At 42.0% G+C, this 18131-nt stretch overlaps 1 protein-coding gene across 5 annotated transcripts in view; it reads left to right on the forward strand.

Moving 5' to 3' along the window:
* Positions 1-18131, forward strand: part of Plekhg1 (pleckstrin homology and RhoGEF domain containing G1) — a 195003-nt gene that overhangs the window by 113452 nt on the left and 63420 nt on the right. For 2 of the 5 annotated variants that reach the window (XM_040728108.1, XM_040728106.1), the window contains exon 3: positions 8539-9023. In XM_040728108.1, coding sequence (XP_040584042.1) covers positions 8643-9023 — 381 coding nt within the window. In that variant the 5' untranslated portion in view covers positions 8539-8642. Of the gene's footprint in view, positions 1-35; positions 303-8538; positions 9024-18131 lie in introns of those variants that run through there. The other 3 variants (XM_040728107.1, XM_040728105.1, XM_040728109.1) reach the window with 2 other exon arrangements.

The following is an 18131-nucleotide window of genomic DNA, read 5'->3' on the forward strand; positions in this document are numbered from 1 at the left end:
AGTGGTGCCTATTGTCCTATTTCTCAATTGAATGATGTCATGTTTCATTTAAGGCCCTCGGTGATGCTGAAGTCTGTGGTCTATGCACGAGGGGGGAAAAGGCAGCCAGAAAGTTGCAAATCAGGTTTTTTTTGTAAAGCCTTTGTGTGTTGGGTTTGAGAGATAAAAGCTGACTCATGCAATATTTCAGTGGAAGACTCTGCACAGACTAGTAAACGCTTCTTGTTTTACCTGACTGAGTGCCAGTGCGGCTACTGCACGGGCTGAAGGCAGGCGGCATGTTCAACCTCGGCGGAGAACAGGTAGGTGCTGGTAGAAATGGTCCCAGGGAACTGATGCCAAGACCCAGTTACTCCTTCCTCTCCGAGCAGCTGCAGCCACAGCAGCCACAGCAACGGGGGAAACCCTCACCGGGAGCTTTCTTTAAAACACTATGCAGGACAGAAGCTCGGCTGGAGGCAGCATGCATGTCCCCTTGCAAACGCCATGCCCCGAAGTTATCTAACAATGGAATTCATCCAGATTACCGCCACCCCACCCCCTGCCTGTGAACTGCCGTCCTTCAGTCCGTAACTGCTTTTTGTCTTGTTTGAGTTCCGTGGGACTTTCATTATTCCTTAAACTTAGTTTGAAATAACTAGAGAACCCATGTTCTTGGCTCTGAGGAGAAATTTCCAAATGTGCACTGAATGCTCCACACTTTAGTATCTTACTTATTAAGGTTCTGGCCGACCGCGCTGGGGGGACCAAAATGTATGCTTGCAGACTCCACACTTAGCAGCTGCAGTGATGCAACTTAGTCCGAGTCGCACAGTAACCAAAGCCCACTAGGGAAATGCAGTTCGAGTTTGATTGATAGAGAGTGTTTTTGTTAAGAAATGACTGGGATGGAGAGAGAGCTTGCCTTTGTATTCAATGTTATTGTCTACTGGAACCTAACTTTTTATTGTCTTACTCTTTATCTCAACTTTGTGATGTTAACATTTTTAAGGGTGTATAGACTTAACTTTATCACATTGTATATGGAAATCAAATTGTTTTCATTTAAAATGTTTAAATATTTGATAAGATGTGGGCTGTGGTTTTAATTTCCTTGAGTAATTTAGACAGATTTTGAAAGGCACACAGTTGTTGACGAAGAAAGATGTTTTTAGATAAACAAAGGAAAGGAAAAAGATTGTTTCTACTTGGGAAAAATCATGCTATTGTTTTACTATATATCCTTTTGTAGCAGTAAGTTAGTATCTAAAATTCACAGTTGAGCTCACACTGTTCACATTTACTAAGTCATTATCTTTCCTTAGCCATGTATTCTGAATACGCAGTTTCCTCTACCTTTCAGGACGTAGGAGAGCCTGACATTTAATCATTTTATATTGTGCCTTCCAGGGGATTTATTTATTCTGACCTCTATTGTAAGGCGTTTCAATTTCCCTTCCTCCTTTTTCATGAAGAGAGTGTTTAACGTGCTTTGGGGAGGGATTTATTTATGAGTGTTACTGCTAGACCATTGGAGTTCGTTCCTTTTTCCTCCTTTTTCTCTAAGAAAATGGTTTTTGGCTTTGTGCCTCCTTCACAAATGTGCAGAGACGTTGGGGACAGAAGTGTGTTCCACACAGATGAGGCTCCTGTGTGTGTGTGTGTGTGTGTGTGAGAGAGAGAGAGAGAGAGAGAGAGAGAGAGAGAGAGAGAGAGAGAGAGAGAGAGAGAGAGAGAGAGAGAGAGAGACTGTTGTTCACTTACTGCTTGAGTCCAGCAGTTTCATACTAACAGGAAAGTGCACTACAAAGCGTATCTGTAGCTGGTTATTTTTTCAATTGAAATTAAAAATAAGAGGTTGACGGTTTGTTTTGTTTGCCTATGGTGAAGTCAGTGATAAACTTTTCTGCCTAAAACCTGGCATCAGTGTCATATAAGACATTGTTAGCATGGAGTTATTGCTTATGTCTGACTGCAGTTAGAAATGGGCAGTGTTGGTGTTAGCTAGTTACTTCATGGCTAGAGGCACGTGCACAAGTTTGCACCGGGCCTAGGAAAGCCATCTGGTTCAGCTACTACACTTTCAGGGGATGAAACCAACAGTCATGGTCAAGTCAACTAAAATGACATTAAACCAGAGGAACACACACATGCTCAGACTGGAAGACAATATCATGTCATAATTTAATTTCTGCTCTACCCTTTGATCTCTGTCTATACATACAGTGGGGAGATAGATGCACACATATGTACATGTGCATATACATACAGTACACACACACACACACACACACACACACACACAGTAGGCCTGTTAGGTACAAATACTAAGTGTTTTAGATAAGTAGTTAGACTATGTTCTTTATTTTCTCATCTCCAAGCTTTCTTCTACCTTAATGGTTTATCAACCCCTTCTGAATACAATGAATGACTATCTAGAAATCAGAAACCATAGTCTCCGTTTCATGGTTCAACTATGAGCACTGTGTACCTAATCTCTTTGGGGTTGGTTTAGTTTTTATTCTCTTTTTATAAAATCTTTTAAGCATGATGAAACACATGAACTTCAAGGATCTTGAGTGGAGAGGTTAAGGGCAGTTTTGTTGTAAATTTGTATTATGGAAGATGGATCTGCTTGGGTAATCTTGCTGCAAGCCAAACCACCCCCAAACCTCAGTAGTTAGAGACGGGGACAATCATGTATAACCTCTCGAGCTGGGAATTCGGGAGACACTCTGCCAAGTGGATCTGACTTGGCTTCGGCCAGATTGTGATGTTATCTGGGATGGCAGGGATGCATGCGATGACGAAGGTTTCTCACTCCAGCAGCTGGGGTTGGACCAGCAGAGGCTTGGAGCATCCCTGGGCTTCTCGCTGCTTGCTGCCCCCAGCATGGCAGCTCCAGGAAGTAAGAGTTCCAGCAGTTTTTCTTCTAAAATTATTATGGCTTAGTGTTGAACATCAAGTTTTATTTTAATTGCTTTGGATTGTGTGTGTGTGTGTGTGTGTGTGTGTAGTATATAAGAAGAGTCTGTTTTCACTTTTTACATGTAGATAAAAGAAAATGCCATGCACATGCATATATATATATATATATATATATATATATATATATATATATACACAATTGAATATTACTCAGCCATGAGAAAGGAAGTTCTTCCTACCACTGGTGGCGATATGAATGAGCCTGGAAGGATTATGCCAGGGAAAATAAACCAGATACAAAGGACAAAATATCCTTCACATGAGAAATCCAAAATATTCAAACTCACAAAAGAAAGGAGTAGAAGGGTGGTTACCAGGTGCTGAGGAGACGGAAACGGAAACGCTGTGTGGAACTACTCAGTGGTCCAACTTCTCCATTTTACAAGATGGATACAAACATCACAGGCCTATAGTTAATAATCCTATGTTGCTTCAAAATTTGTCAAGAGAGTACATTTATTTTTAAGGAAAGGAGGGTTTATTCGGGTCACAATGCCAGATTATAGGTCATCATTATGGGGGTGCTTGGAGTGGCAGCAACTTGGTGTTTAATAAAATATAATAACAAAGAAGGTGTGGAGATATCTGGGTAGTAGTTCTTCCAAGGAACTGGGTAGAGTGCTGGATGTTGAGACTAGCAGTGAGCAGAAATTGGTGGGCTCTACTGCCATGGCAGGAAGGGGCTCAGCCTTGCCTTATAGCTGTCTCCTTGGGAATTGTAGGCTGGGAACCTCCAAGTCCCCACGTTGTACGTGTAAGCCAGGTGACGTGGAATCAGGGAAGTTTGTGTATTAAAGTTGTCTCAAGGCGAGTTAGAGGCAGCAAGCGGTGCTCTTGATTCTGATGGTGGCATTTCCAAAGAAAGAAATTAAAATAACAGGAGTTTAAAGGACAAATAAAGAGAAGCCAAGGAATGGGATTGCTTCTCCTACAAGGACTCGCTGGGAGCAAAATGTGTGAGACCCTGGCTTTTCACTGAGAATAGGACGCAGAAGGTGTGATATGGCTAGCCAGTACGTCCAGTTGTCAGAATCAGGAAGCCTCCAGGACCCTTGCAAGTGCTTCATCCCCAACTACCTCCAGGCTCACCAAAGGTGAGTCTGGCCGTGAGCCCCATGTGGGAGGAACTAGCTAGTTTCACGGTAGAAATGGTAACACGTGTGAGGATCCGTGAGCCAATGTTTGGCAAGGAGTGCTCCAATTTTCATCCTCAACTTGGGATTTAGGAAGATAATGATGCTCTAGGAAGGAAAGTATACAAACATTAATCTTTCATCCAACACAGAACAGGCTCCTAGCTGAGTTTTCTATCTGGTTCAGTTTGCCATGGAAAATTAGTCGCTCTAATTTCATTCCATTTTTGTACAACAGTTCTCTCTCCCGCTCTTCCTCCTTACTCCTAACAATCGTTTACATGCATGAATATAATAAAGAAGAAAAAAGTTTCACACATCATTCCATTCACTGTTACTTAAATAACAATAGATAAGCAGGTAAATTTAAATCTTTTAATCATTATAATTTCAAATTATGTGTACTTGTGTATCTGTGGAAGGTTATGTGTACATGTATACAGGTGCCCACAGTGGCCAGAAAAGGGCAATATTTCCCCTGGAGCTGAAGTTACAAGCGGTTGTGAGCTACCCAATGTGGAAGCTGGGAATCGAACTCAGGTCCTCTGCAAGAGCAGTATGTGCCCTTAACTACTGAACCATCATCTCTCTGGCCCCTGTATTTATAGATTAATGTAGTTATCTAGATGATCTTAATATAAGCTTTAGTTTTGGTTGTGAGCCTAGCCTTTAACAGCTGAGTCATTGCTCCAGCCCCAATATAAGCTTTATTTAATAAAAAATACACAAGCTATACATAGAGTTTAAAACTTGCTAGTGGTGACATTTAAAAAGATAAAACAAAATACAAAATTTTAGTAAGATATTAAAGCTATCTTACTATTCTAAAGTACTATTTCTACAGAGAGTCAATGTAAAATTATTAATGAAGTATTTGATAACTTTGTCTCATATTGTCATTTAAATCCAGCATATATTCTACACCCACCTCAATTCTGGACCATCTCCAGTGCTCAGTGGTCCCATATAGCTAGTGACTACTATGTTGAGCAGCACAATTTTATAAATACTAATCATTGGGGATTTTCATTGGAAAGAAGAGTTCAGACAGTAGAAATCTCCAATTAGTTTGAGGGAGGTGAGCAAGACTAGACCGTTTTTATGAGGCATGTTGTCTTATATGAGAAAACTGTAATTACCTTCTAAGTCATGAGTCAACATAAAAAATGTTACTCATTAACAGGGATAGCCTCACATCTCGTGCCATTATATGATTTTAAATGTCTTATTCCTGTCTTTGGCAGTTTGGGAAGATATTTAGCCAAGTAAGCTTGGCTGAATACTACAGACACCAAATATCTGCACTATTCTGTTTTATAAGTTATCTAACTGGCAGTTTCAGAACAGGCTGGTCCAAGGAACTCTAGTGGCCTGGTATAGAAGCATCCTCAGATCAGTGCCCACTCATGTTTCTGTTTATGAGCTACCCAGAAGGGGTCGTCTGTGACCCTCACTCTCTGTAACATTCCATGTTTGCCTGTCTTCAACAATACCCCAAAGATGTCCCCATCTATAGCAGCACAACTTAGACGCTATAACTAAATTCTTCTACCTCAGTCTCTCCATCTTAGAGTGAAAATAAATAGAGAAAACAAATGGGTCTGTCTGTAGTCACTCATCTTGTTGATATAGTGCCAGACTATTCCCTAAACCAGAGAGAGGACTGACACTTGCCCAGTCTGGAAGTGGGGACTTGCCCCAGAAACCAGCCTGTCTCCATCTGTGGTGGTCAAATTGTTTGATCTAGACCTTTCCAGATGTCTGGGCCTTGGGTAATGAGCATATCTAATCTATGTTGATCTTAAATCATAGCCTGGTTGGACCTTTGGGATCTTAAAGGATCCTTGTTTCCCAAGAGAGTGGCCATTCCCTACAGTAGGACCAATATCAGGGTCACAATTATGGTAGATGCCACTGAAAGAAACCTGACTCCCTGACTCCCTGACTCTCTCTCTCTCTCTCTCTCTCTCTCTCTCTCTCTCTCTCTCTCTCTCTCTGTGTGTGTGTGTGTGTGTGTGTGTGTGTGTGTGTGTGTGTGTGTGTGTGTGAGAGAGACTGTCTGCACAGGTCAGGCTATGTGGCCTGCAAGCTTCCAGAGACTCTTCTGCCTCTATCTTCCAACTCGCTATAGGAGCTTCACACACACACACACACACACACACACACACACACCCTATGTCAAGCTTTGTTTGGGTTCAGTGGTTTGAACTAACACCCTCACACGCGTGGTGCTTATGCCCACTGAGCCATCTCCCCAGCCTATCACAGTCTAGATTTTCTTAACAGCAGTTCTGACCTTTGGCAAGTGCATTCTGCAACAAGCAGGTCTGAATGCATGGCCACTTCTTGGATATTCGCCACACTCAAGCTGAATCAAGCTTTTTAGGTCAAGTGCATTTTAACTACAAACCAATCCATGTTTTATAGGCTATAAAGTTGTTATAGAGCAAGCAGAAAGCATATTTCAAAAGCTCTAAAAATTCACAGCAAACTCATACCATGTGGTGGCGGTCTTATTGAGTGTATTCGTCTCCTGTGTATTTACTGGTCCTTGTTGTCAACAAAAGTGTTCTATTCACAATTTTAAAACTTATTTCATAGATTAGCACTAATATTTTCTGTGCGTATAGCCTAGGGAAAGGATGGGAATCTGAAGGAATTACAGTCTAAAAATATTGATACCAACTTTTGTATGTTTATTATAAAGTCAAAATAAGATCACATTCCTGTAAAAAATGACCATAGGTGGTGGCACATGCCTAATCCTTGCACTCAGGAGGCAGAGACAAGTGAATCTCCAAGTTTAAGGCTGGCTGGTGTACAGAGTGAGTTCTAGGACAGCCAGTGATACACAGAGAGCTTTGTCTTGTCAGGGGACAGACCATGAATGCATATTTTTAATAAATCTGTTATAATATTTCCAACATAATCCACCCCCTCTTGTTTCAAACAAAACCTATAAACATGGATTTTGGTAGTGAGGTGACCTGTCAAGAAAAAGTCAATTTCATCATTAATTAAATCCCTTATCATAAGGTACAATCTCATTATTATGGGGGGGTGGAGTACTTATCCTGCCTTGACAACTAAAAAGATTTGAATTCTTGTGTGTCTCATAAGAATAACTTTGGAGAGTTTAAGTTCAGGTATGGCGTTTCTGAACTCAGGATAATTTTCTTCTACCACGTATATTGTCTCCTTTCCACTCAGCAGATGGTCTCGCCGTGTGCTTTCTCATAAATGCTAACAACCCACCTGTGCTTAATTTTTCTCATCGTTTAGCTCCTAATTTTAAACTGTTGTTTTATGACTTGGTGTATGGACTGCTGGAGTTACTCCAATAGCTCTTGGATATTGTGACTTAACGGCCATGTTTGTCTTAGGCAGGTAAATTTCCTACGACATAAATTTATTTATTTATTTGAGAGAGACAGAAAGAGAGACGGAGAGAGAGAGAGAGAGAGAGAGAGAGAGAGAGAGAGAGAGAGAGAGAGAGAGAGAGAGAGAGAGAGAGAGAATGGGCATGATAGAGAGAAAGGTACAGTGAGAGACCACATAGGCACACTGACGGCATCTTCTGGGCCGGCTGGAAATGTGAGGCAGCTGGCAGGAGTCAGCTCTCTCCCTCTCTCTTGGGATCCTGGGGTCCAAAGTGAGTGTCTTTACCAGCTGAGCCATCGTGCAGGCCTGGCGAGCCAGTCTTTAAGATGGGCCTTAGGAACAGACTAAGGCGAAAGATTGGTTTGAGGTAGGATGTGGGCCTTACTATTTCAGTTTGGTTTTTGTGCCCCGCTGTTAGAAGAGCCCACGCCATTCTATTTTCAATGCCGTGTGTGAGTGGAATGTGCGTTGGTCAGTGTCACTTAAACCGAGTCTCCATGCTCCAGGCCCCTTGCTTAAACATGCTTAGGATTACGATGGAAGACTTAAAATCCAAAACAACCTTTTGCAGGATTCTGTAAAATCAGTCTCCTTTCTCAGCGAAGGGGACAGTGAACAGGAGCCACCCGTGGTATTGATGAAAGTTGCCTGTTCTTGTGCGGTGACCGCTGAGGCTTTATGTCAGTGAATCTGGACTCATCTGCATATGTGAGGCAGTTCAGGTGGTCGGTCACATTGGGAAAGAACCTCCAGTGGATGTCCTGCTTCTCACAGTGGAGGGCATCCTGGCTGGTTCTGGTGATCCATAAGGTTGCAGAATCAAGGTCAGGAGACCTGGGGCAGAGCCTGAGGCTGCATTTCCAGCTGGCTCAGAGGCTGCTCTGCTGCGCCCAGCCTCCTCCTCGGTCTCAGCCTGCCTTTCTGAGCTAACTTGCTGCCTCTCGTTACGATGATGCTCTGCACCTGCGGTGGGTGGGCGTTGACCTCCTTTCCTCCTTCTGTTCAGAGGGTGCTCACCGGCCTTCCTTTTGTCTTTTCTATCTTTCTTCCATGGAAGCAGATGGACATCACCGGCTGCAATCTGAAGTGCCATCAACTGTAACTCAAGTCCCCGATCCCAGGACCACAGCTGAACCTTCCCCATCCCCAGAACCAAAGACCATGGAGCTTTCGGACAGTGACCGACCCATCAGCTTCGGCTCCACCTCATCGTCGGCCTCCTCCAGGGACAGCCATGGTTCCTTTGGCAGCAGAATGACTTTGGTTTCAAATAGCCACTTGGGCTTATTTCACCAGGATAAAGGAGCTGGGGCCATAAGGCTGGAGCTGGTTCCAGCGCAGCCGTTTCCCAGCAGTGAGCTGCAGAGGGACAACCCTTCCGGGCCACAAGACATGGACAGGGTCAGCGAGAGGCAGCCTGGGACACCCCAAACCACTGCGGACTCGGACAGCAGCCCCAAGCTCCTTTATGTGGATAGAGTGGTACAGGAAATCCTGGAGACAGAGAGGACCTACGTGCAAGATCTAAAAAGCATTGTGGAGGTAAGCAGATTCTACAGGCTTTTAAGTTTGCCACGCAGGAGAAACGGGCCTGCAAAATATAGAGGAAAGCGAAGGGCTTTGTTTGGGGTGGGGGTGATGTCTTCGATGATGCCAGAGTTGAATACTAAAACAAATTCTTAAATGAAGAGCAACCCAATGCTGTCACCTGGTCAATGGAGTAGTTAGGAGTTGCTTAGCAAATCAACTGTATGCCAGGGGCAATGGTGGTGACACCAGCATACGGTTCTGCTAAATCCCACACCAGCGGTCTCAGGGTGCCTCTCAGCTAGCGGAGCAGATGATAATGGGGGTGGAGGGTACCCCAAGCTTCTCAGTGAGTAGATTCTAGATGTCTCTGAACTCAACTGTTGTGACCACAACCGCAACTCTGCGTATATGTCTAGAAATTTCTGAAACTACTGATCTCTGGATCCTACCCCCCAGAGAGGCTTTGCGTTCTGTACCCTGGAGTGTAGGGCCTGCAGGCTGGAATTGGTAAAGACCTCCAGCTGACCATATGCGGTTCCCTAAAGCCATTGTTGGGGGTGGGGGAACTCTGTTACTTGGTGTTTGGGGAAAGGGAGTAAATGGGGGGAACAATTTCCATAAATTTGCATAAATGGCTACCATATTAATTCTTTGTATAAATTATTCAATGGGAACTTAGTTCAGCTTATGTGCCAGATCATCTCCCCTGAAAACCCAGTTATTAATTTGTCTGAGTTATAGATCAGTTTCCAGGGGTAAAGCTGGTAAGTAGAGCTCAGATACTAACTCAATCTTAAAAATATTAATACTTGTAGGGTAATTCTATGTATTACAAAGCTACTCATTTTGCTCCCTAGTAATGTACCATATATCTTCATCTTTCTAGTAACTAAAGCCTGTCTTAGTTTTTTCCCCCTGGCCTTGAGCTCCTGGGCTGAACCCCTACCTCAGTCTCCCAAGGTCTGAGAATTACAGGTGTGCACGCCTGCACAGCTTCTGTTTTAGCTTTTCAGTCGAAAATGTGTTTCAGAATACTGTGGGGTATTTGTTGAAGAACACATTCGCCACCAAGTACACACATGCTTACAGCTTTAGGAAAAGACATTAAAAACATGGCCATGTGTTGAGTTCCACAGATGACAGACCCAGACACTATATCCTAAAAGCAGCTATGGCATCACTCCCAGTAAAAACAGAAATCTAACTGATGCTCAACCAAGACAATATGTGGTACCAAATGAACTAAAGTTTCTAACTTCCAACCATGACGTCATTTGTGCTTCAGAAGAAATACCTGTGAAACTGCCAACAGTTTTTACAACTTCTCAGGAAATTTAACATTATTAAAGTTGTTATTAGTTTGCGCTTTTTTCCTTTCTTATATTTTTCTTAGTAACTTTTCCACCAAATCAAAAATCATCTACTAAGAGAGAGACCTTGAGTCACTCAACTATCATTCATTGTGTTCCTTTGTCAAGGCTGCTTGATAAAATTTGGGTGAGAAGAAATAAGATATGAATGAGAGAAACCAGATAGGGAGAGGTGGTTTTTCCTATCCAAGTTTCACCCCATCAGCTCTGTTTGAAGCTGTCCAAGTTGTTCCTGCCTTGCCTCTGTGTAGACTCATAGCCCTCTCTGCACAGATGTTGATCAGCTTCTGAACACAGGGCGAGACAGGAATGAGTCTCAGCTTTCTCTGCCCAACTTATGCTTTTGCTTCATTCTGCTTTACTGCCAATTAGTAGCATTCCGAATTGAATGAATTTTTCTGGAAGGGGTATATTTTAGCTATGTATACCATATGAACAGAACCTCCACGGCTCAAGTTGAGGTTTTATCATTAGGATTTATGAACAGTGATATTTTGTGAACCTTATTGATACAGACACTGATTTAAGAGATGCCTGTCCCAGCCAGCTGATTCCTAAGAAGAGAACCTTGTAACCTGAGTGGTTGGGTTCCACATGCTGGTTATATAGTCAGAGAAAATACCTTATTTTCCCAGAGACATTGTATTAAACTAATCCAAAATACATAGATAATATTTTTCTTTCTCTTACCCAGAGAATCCTAAAGCTTTTGGAACGTTTGACTATGTGCTGGTTTTCTCATCCCTATTGCTATTTATTCTTTGCGATTTTACTCTCTCAATCTCTGGACCCCTGTCCCATCTGCCATGGTAGCTCTGTCCGTCTCATTCATTGCTCATTCAGCATCTTAGTCATTTTTATCTTTAACATTTGGAAAGGGCAAATATCATTTTGGCTGTCACCATTCCCAAAGGAGCAATAGGGTGGCCCTTTCCATCTTTATATATGGTTCCTATACTTCATTGTTCACCAATAAAATGAGGCAATAAACATGAAAACAAGTTGAAAATAAAATTGCCAGCCATACACTTTGTGGTGAGATGGGAGCCCATAGCCAGAAGGTCTCTTTCATGTTTAATGGGTCTTTGACTGACTGGGCAAGGTAGGATTCTTTTAATCTTTTCAAATGGTCTGTAAAAGAGCCTTCAAGAGCCCCATGAGATTGACTCTCAGAATAGAGCTCACAGCCTCTTTTATCCTTTTAGTGAATTTTAAAATAGTTTAGAATGTTATATAATGCTGTGTAATTGGAAGTGGCATTCCCACTACAAATGGCATCTTTGGACTCTGAGGTAACAAATTAGGCCATCTCTGAGGATGTAAAAAGACATGTATATGCAGCGGGGGTGGATAATGTATGACATGAACCTTTTCCCCCTATCATATACCAGAGACTTAAAATACTTTTCAAGTACCTTTATCTATAAAGTAGGTTTTTTTTTCTAAAAAAAAATTTTAAAAACCTAAGAAGTGAGTATTGTAGCCTTAATGTCCAAAATTTTAACAATCAAAGCCTTGAAATATTGTTTTTGTAAGGGCCAGTGAGATGGGTCCAACAACCTGAGTTAAATCCCCAGGACCTACATAGTGGTCTACATATAGTGGGCCTACATATAAAATATGCTATTTAGCATATAAACCAATGGGTTTCATCATGATATCTTCATACTTGCATAATCATCATCTTTGTTCGTATTTGTCCCCATTGCCCTCCCTTTTCCTCATTTCTCCCCCCAAACAGTCCCTCTTCTCATTTCACATGTGTCCATGCCTATGTGTGTGAGAGAGGGGAAGAAAGAGATTGATAATGCATCTAAAAGAAAATGTAGTATTTATCTGTTTGGATCTGGCTATGTCACTTAGCATGATGACGTCCAATTGAGTCCATTTTCCTACAGGTGACATCATTTTATTCTTGTGTGTTTATGACGCATTGCCTTTATCCTTTCATCTGTTGATGGAGCTATAGACTGGTCTCATATCTTGGCTACTGTGACTGATGCCCCAGTAAACATAAACTATGCAGGTATCTTTAAACAGTCGAGGCGGAAGAATGTCTTCCTTGAGACGGGCGGTGGTGGCACACGCCATTAATCAAGGGCTCAAGGGTCAACCTCTACTCGTAGTACCTTTGTTTACTGAGTGGATAGCGTCAGGACAGATAAATAGTGAAGAGTGATTTCCATACCTTACTGACAGAGATCCATGGGAAGCTGTTCTGCCTGGTGCCGAACCTTAGAGGAGGTATCTGACAAATGTGATAGCACCAATACCTCCTCTAAGGTTGGCACGTCTCTCTAGTTCATACAGAATGAAGGAGGAATACCAGGCCTGGGGAGTTTGTGGGACAAGTTTGACTCAGCTGTGCTCTGGGCCTTTCGAGGCATCTGTGACTGGGACGAACAGAATCTGAGCAGGCCTTTGTTCTGGGGCACCACACCCTGCCCTTGAGGACAGCAGTGTGTTGTAGAATCTGGAGACAGTTTCCAACAAGGCTCAGCTCCCCTGTGATCTTGGGGAAAGCAGAATTGTTGGCTGTGGAAATGGCAGTGTGTGTCTCTACCGATCGAATGGCTGTGTGGGAATGCTTTGGATCAGCCATATGCCCTGCACAGCTACCAAAGGAGAAATGCTATGCGCTGACCTAGAAGGCTGACCCAGAAGGGTCACCACAGATTTCACTGTCATTTGCTTTGCTTGGGTCCTCAGTGTCTAACTCTCCTCCAACTTAAACAGCATTTATCATGCTGGCATGTTTTTAATGGGGTTCGTTTAGAAGGAAGATTTTTAAAACTAAGGGGAAAATGTGTTCCTGGCAGGGATGTTTCTTCAATGAAGGCCTATTCTGTGGGTGGATTTAATAAAGAATTTGCACTGTAGTACTTGGCATAATTTCACTGACATTGCTTTATGTGGCATCTGAGCACTTTCATGTGGATGCCTTTTTTAATTTTGTCTTCTAAGAAGTCTCATCATGAGTGCATGGGGTCTTTCTTAAAGTTATTGGAGGTTTATGATCCTTTAGAAGCAAACCTGGTAATCTCCTGCTTGCGCCGAAGATATTCATAGACTGTACTACACACAGAATTGACTTTAATGTGTTCTCATCCTTTTTCATTATTGTTATTGTTGCCTATTCTGCCTTCTGGTCCCTTATCCCCACCCTGTCTCACTCTCATACCTAAACACCTCTAGAAACACAGAGTAACTACGAGTGTTCCTCTTTTCCACTCACAGCCAGCTAATGAGGGAAGGAGGGCCTTGTTGTATGTTCTAACCAAACTCTAAGGGAGGCAAGGACTTGTATTCCAGCTGTGTCCCCAAAGGATATAGAAAACATTTGTATCAGCAACTGGTGTTCTCCACTGTGTATTTTATATGTAACAAATACAGTCTCACTGGCAAACCTACACCATTATATCCCCCACCCCACCACTAAAAATAATAAAGAGGATAATAGGACATAATTCTTATGTGCTGAGGTTGTTATTGCCCCCAACTAAATAGAACTAACAGCTATAAACCCTCATGTACCTGCTGCTTCTAAATCACCAAAACTGTGTCTTTGTAACAGTGAAATCACTAAAAATGACTGTAGTAGCAACTGACTGTTTATTATACATCAGGCATTGAAAAACATATATATATATATGCATGTGTGTGTGCATGTATGTATGTGTATATATATGTGTGTATGTATATATAAAATTATATGTATGTATATATAAAAATTATACGTGTGTGAGTCCTCATAAAATATTATGAGGTCTCCCTCTAGGACTCAGATAATATTCAAACCAATGCATCGTCTTATTGCTCTTTTTCTCTATACTTCCTCCCATTACCCCTAATTAAACACACACACACACACACACACACACACACACACACACACACCTTTGCTTTCTTACCCATCCCATCCATTCAACTGACATTAGGGATCTTTGCAATTCAGCATCATTGTTAATACTTCAAGATAAAAAGGAGGGATGCTGGGTACAGCTTAAAGTCACAGGCTGTTTATCTTGTGTTCTGGAAACCTTATGGGTAGAAGGGAACCAGAGAACAGAAGTGACTAACGTACCAGCCACCAAACACTTATCAAATTTTCACGTGGGAGTTTCAAGGTCCTTGGCACATTGCTTAGGTCCTTGAGAAGTTAGAATATTTTCTTTTATATTGTCCTACATTTCTATTAAAGACAATTCTAAAGACATTTTGGGGCTGGAGAGATGGCTCAGCTGTTAAAGGCTAGGCTCACAACCAAAAATATAAAGACATTTTGATGAGTATGAGTACTTGAAGAAAAAGTAAACAATGAGAAAACAGGTCATTAAAACCCATCTAAGCCGGGCGGTGGTGGCGCACGCCTTTAATCCCAGCACTCGGGAGGCAGAGGCAGACGGATCTCTGTGAGTTTGAGGCCAGGCTGGACCGACAGTCTCCAAAACAATACAGAAAAACCCTGTCTCGTAAAACCAAAAAACAAAAAAACAAAAACAAAAACAAAAAAAACTGATCTAGTACAAGGAGAAGCTGTTTACTAGGCAAATCCACATTATCATGGGTGAGTTCCACAGAAAACCGAGTCAAAGTGTATCTTTATAGTAGTGAGTGTTTTGGGAAGATTCTACTTTTGTTGTTAACCTTTACCAGGGTATGATTTTTCAAATTACTAAAGGATTTGGTGACAGTCACATAAGAATCACCAACAAACGTAACAGTTATGGACATAATAACATTCTAGAATCTCACTCTTGCTCCTGAATTTCTGACAGTCCTGACATTTCTTGAAACTTGCGCTTCAGATGAGTAGTTGAGATTAGTCTAAAGCTATCCAGGGTGCTGGGGTCCAGGGGCAGGATTCAATTCATAGAACTATCTTCCTTATTCTGCTCTGATTATAAGAATGCATGCTCTGCACATAATTATAGACAGGGATTTTTTAAATACCTGTAACAGATACCTAAAGCCTAACAAAAGGAAATGCAGGTGATAAGGGGAAAAGCTGTAGGGGTTTTAAAAATGCCTAATAGTTCGGCTATACTAGGATGCATATGTTCCTTAAAAATCCCTCTCCGTGCAAGTCTCTTGTGGGAGAAGGAATTATGGGAACATGGGGTACCAAACTCAGTACTCAAAAATTCCATCAGTAGAACATTTACAAAAAAGAAAGCTAACAAAACTGGAGACATAATTTATACATAATTATAATACATAGCTAGTTATAGTACATATAACTAGTTCATATACACTTATATATACATAGTTTATACATAGTTATAATATATATAACTAGTTATAGTACATATAACTAGTTCATACATAGTTATAATATACAGACATAGTTAATACATAGTTATAATATATATACATATATATCTAGATAAATAAATGTGATTTGTGACCTTGAGAGAGAAACAGAAGTTGACTGTGGAAGCTCCAGACTCTCAGCCCCCTCCCCACCCCATATGTGAAAAGAAAGACAACAAAAAGAAGCAAGGAAAGAAATGAGAAATCAGAAACACAAGGGAAAGAACAAGAGAAAATTATAAGGTAAGCTCCGAGGACAGAGACCTGGGAGGAACGTGCAGTCACCACTCATGAGCTATGATGGCGGACAAAGACTTGATGTGGGTGGGGAATAAAGATTAAGGTGATGGAAGTTGGTGGACAGTCAGGGTATGTGCTCACACTCCGTGTTCCTGCCTGCCTTCTAGAACTGGACAAAAGCTGCGGGAACAATGGGAATCTTGAAATTCTAAATTGGAGTCTCATTGTTCTGCAACATACTATACACAACATGAAGACAAATTTGTATTTTCTAAACAAGGGTTCTATCAGTAAAGTATGTTCTGCACAAACCAACCTGCATTTGGGAGACATTTCCTATGGCTAGATGTGTCCGCTAAATAAAATGTGTTACCTGCACCTGGTAGAATGAATCGTGGAAGAGAATTTACCCAGATCATGAGAAAGGCCTGAAGACAATGCTAATGGCCAACACTCCTGCTCCATAGCACAGATAATGAGCAGTATTGCCTGTTGCCTACATACTTCAATATGAACTGTTCTCCTGGTTTTCAATTTCTCCCCTCTCCACAAAGAGTATTGTGCCACTTAAAGCCAATGATGTCATTCTATTCAACACCTGGAACAGAACTGCTAAAACCATTTTTTAATTTAATTTAGAAACAAGGTTGTTTTACATGTCAATCCCAGTTCCCTTTATTTCCTGTGCCCCCCACCGAACTCCTATCCCATCCCCTTTCTACTGCCCAGGCAGGGTGAGGTCTCCCATGGGGGATCTTCAAAGTCTGTCATATCATTTGAAGTAGGATCTAGACCTTTCCCCATGTGTCTAGGCTGAGAGAGTATCCCTCTATGTGGAGTGGGCTCCCAAAGTCAATTCGAGTACTAGGGATAAATACTGATCCACTACCAGGGGCCCCATAGATTACCCAGACCTCCAAACTGACATCTACATTCAGGGTGTCTGGACAGCTGCCTGCCAAGTCCTATTTAAAACAAAATAGGGACAAGAAGGCTACCGATAGGATGTGGAAAGGTACCTGTATTCAAACCATCTAGTGTGTTCAAAGCTGACTTTGTATTCTCCCACTTAGAGAAACTTCCTACTTCAAAAATAGGAATTAATCAAACATCATAATGACCCCTCATGAGAGACAGACAATTAACGGCCATCAGGTAGATTTGTGCCTGGGATAGTAAGCCCTGTAAAAAAAACCTTCAAAGGGGCTATTATTTGAGCAATTAAAAGCTATCACTTGAGAAATCTTGTTTGGAGGAGCAATAGAAACCTAAGCAGGGATTTTCTAGAGTAGAGGCTGCTGGGGAGACGACCATGGGAACCACACAGTTCCTCGCCAGCCCTACACTGCAGCCTAGGCTGGTGAGATGGCATCTGTGGAGCTGAAGGGAGTTCTCCTCAGTGCTCCCCATATTCCAGCAACCATTCAGCATAGAGGTCCCTGGTCCTCAAGAGAGTTTTGTTGACGTTCTTGTTATAAAGCAAACAATAACCTGTAAAGGCAATGTAAATCACTCTCTCATGCTCACGTGATGTAACAAAATCACGGAAGTATGGGCTTTCAGAGCTGCCAGACTGAGTCTGAACCTTTGCCATTTCCCAATGAAACCCTCAGGTTCCCAAGAATTTTTAGAGGTTTTTGTTTTTTTGTTCTTTTACCTGAAAACAATGGGACCAAGTGGGTGGAATCCTTCATGTACAATGCTTACATAGTGCTAAGAAAACAGGAAACATTTTAGGGAGAGTCACTATTCTCATTAAATTAGCTCATGTACAAAGCCAGTCACTTCTGGTAGATTCTAAAGTATTATAATAATGGCAGGCCTGTATATCTACATCAAAGTTTTAGTTAAGAAAATTATCTTGGGCGGGCTGTGGTGGTGTCTGCCATTAATCTCAGCACTTGAGAGGCAGAGGCAGGAGGATCTCTATGAGGTTTGAGGCCAGCCTGGTCTACAGAGTGATTTCCAGGACAGCCAAGGATACAGAGAAACCCTGCTGGAAAAAGAATTTTTTAAAAAAAGAAAATTATCTTAGCTTTGTGTGTGTGTGTGTGTGTGTGTGTGTGTGTGTGAGAGAGAGGGGGGAAGGAGAGGGAGGGAGGGAGGGAGGGAGGGAGGGAGGGAGGGAGGGAGGTCATAAGACAACTTACAGGAGATAGCTCTCTCTTCTCATCATTTGGGTCCAGGGGATCAAACG

This window comes from Mesocricetus auratus, unplaced genomic scaffold (genome assembly GCF_017639785.1).
Source record: "Mesocricetus auratus isolate SY011 unplaced genomic scaffold, BCM_Maur_2.0 Super-Scaffold_100018, whole genome shotgun sequence".
NCBI classification, from domain to species: Eukaryota; Metazoa; Chordata; class Mammalia; order Rodentia; family Cricetidae; genus Mesocricetus; species Mesocricetus auratus.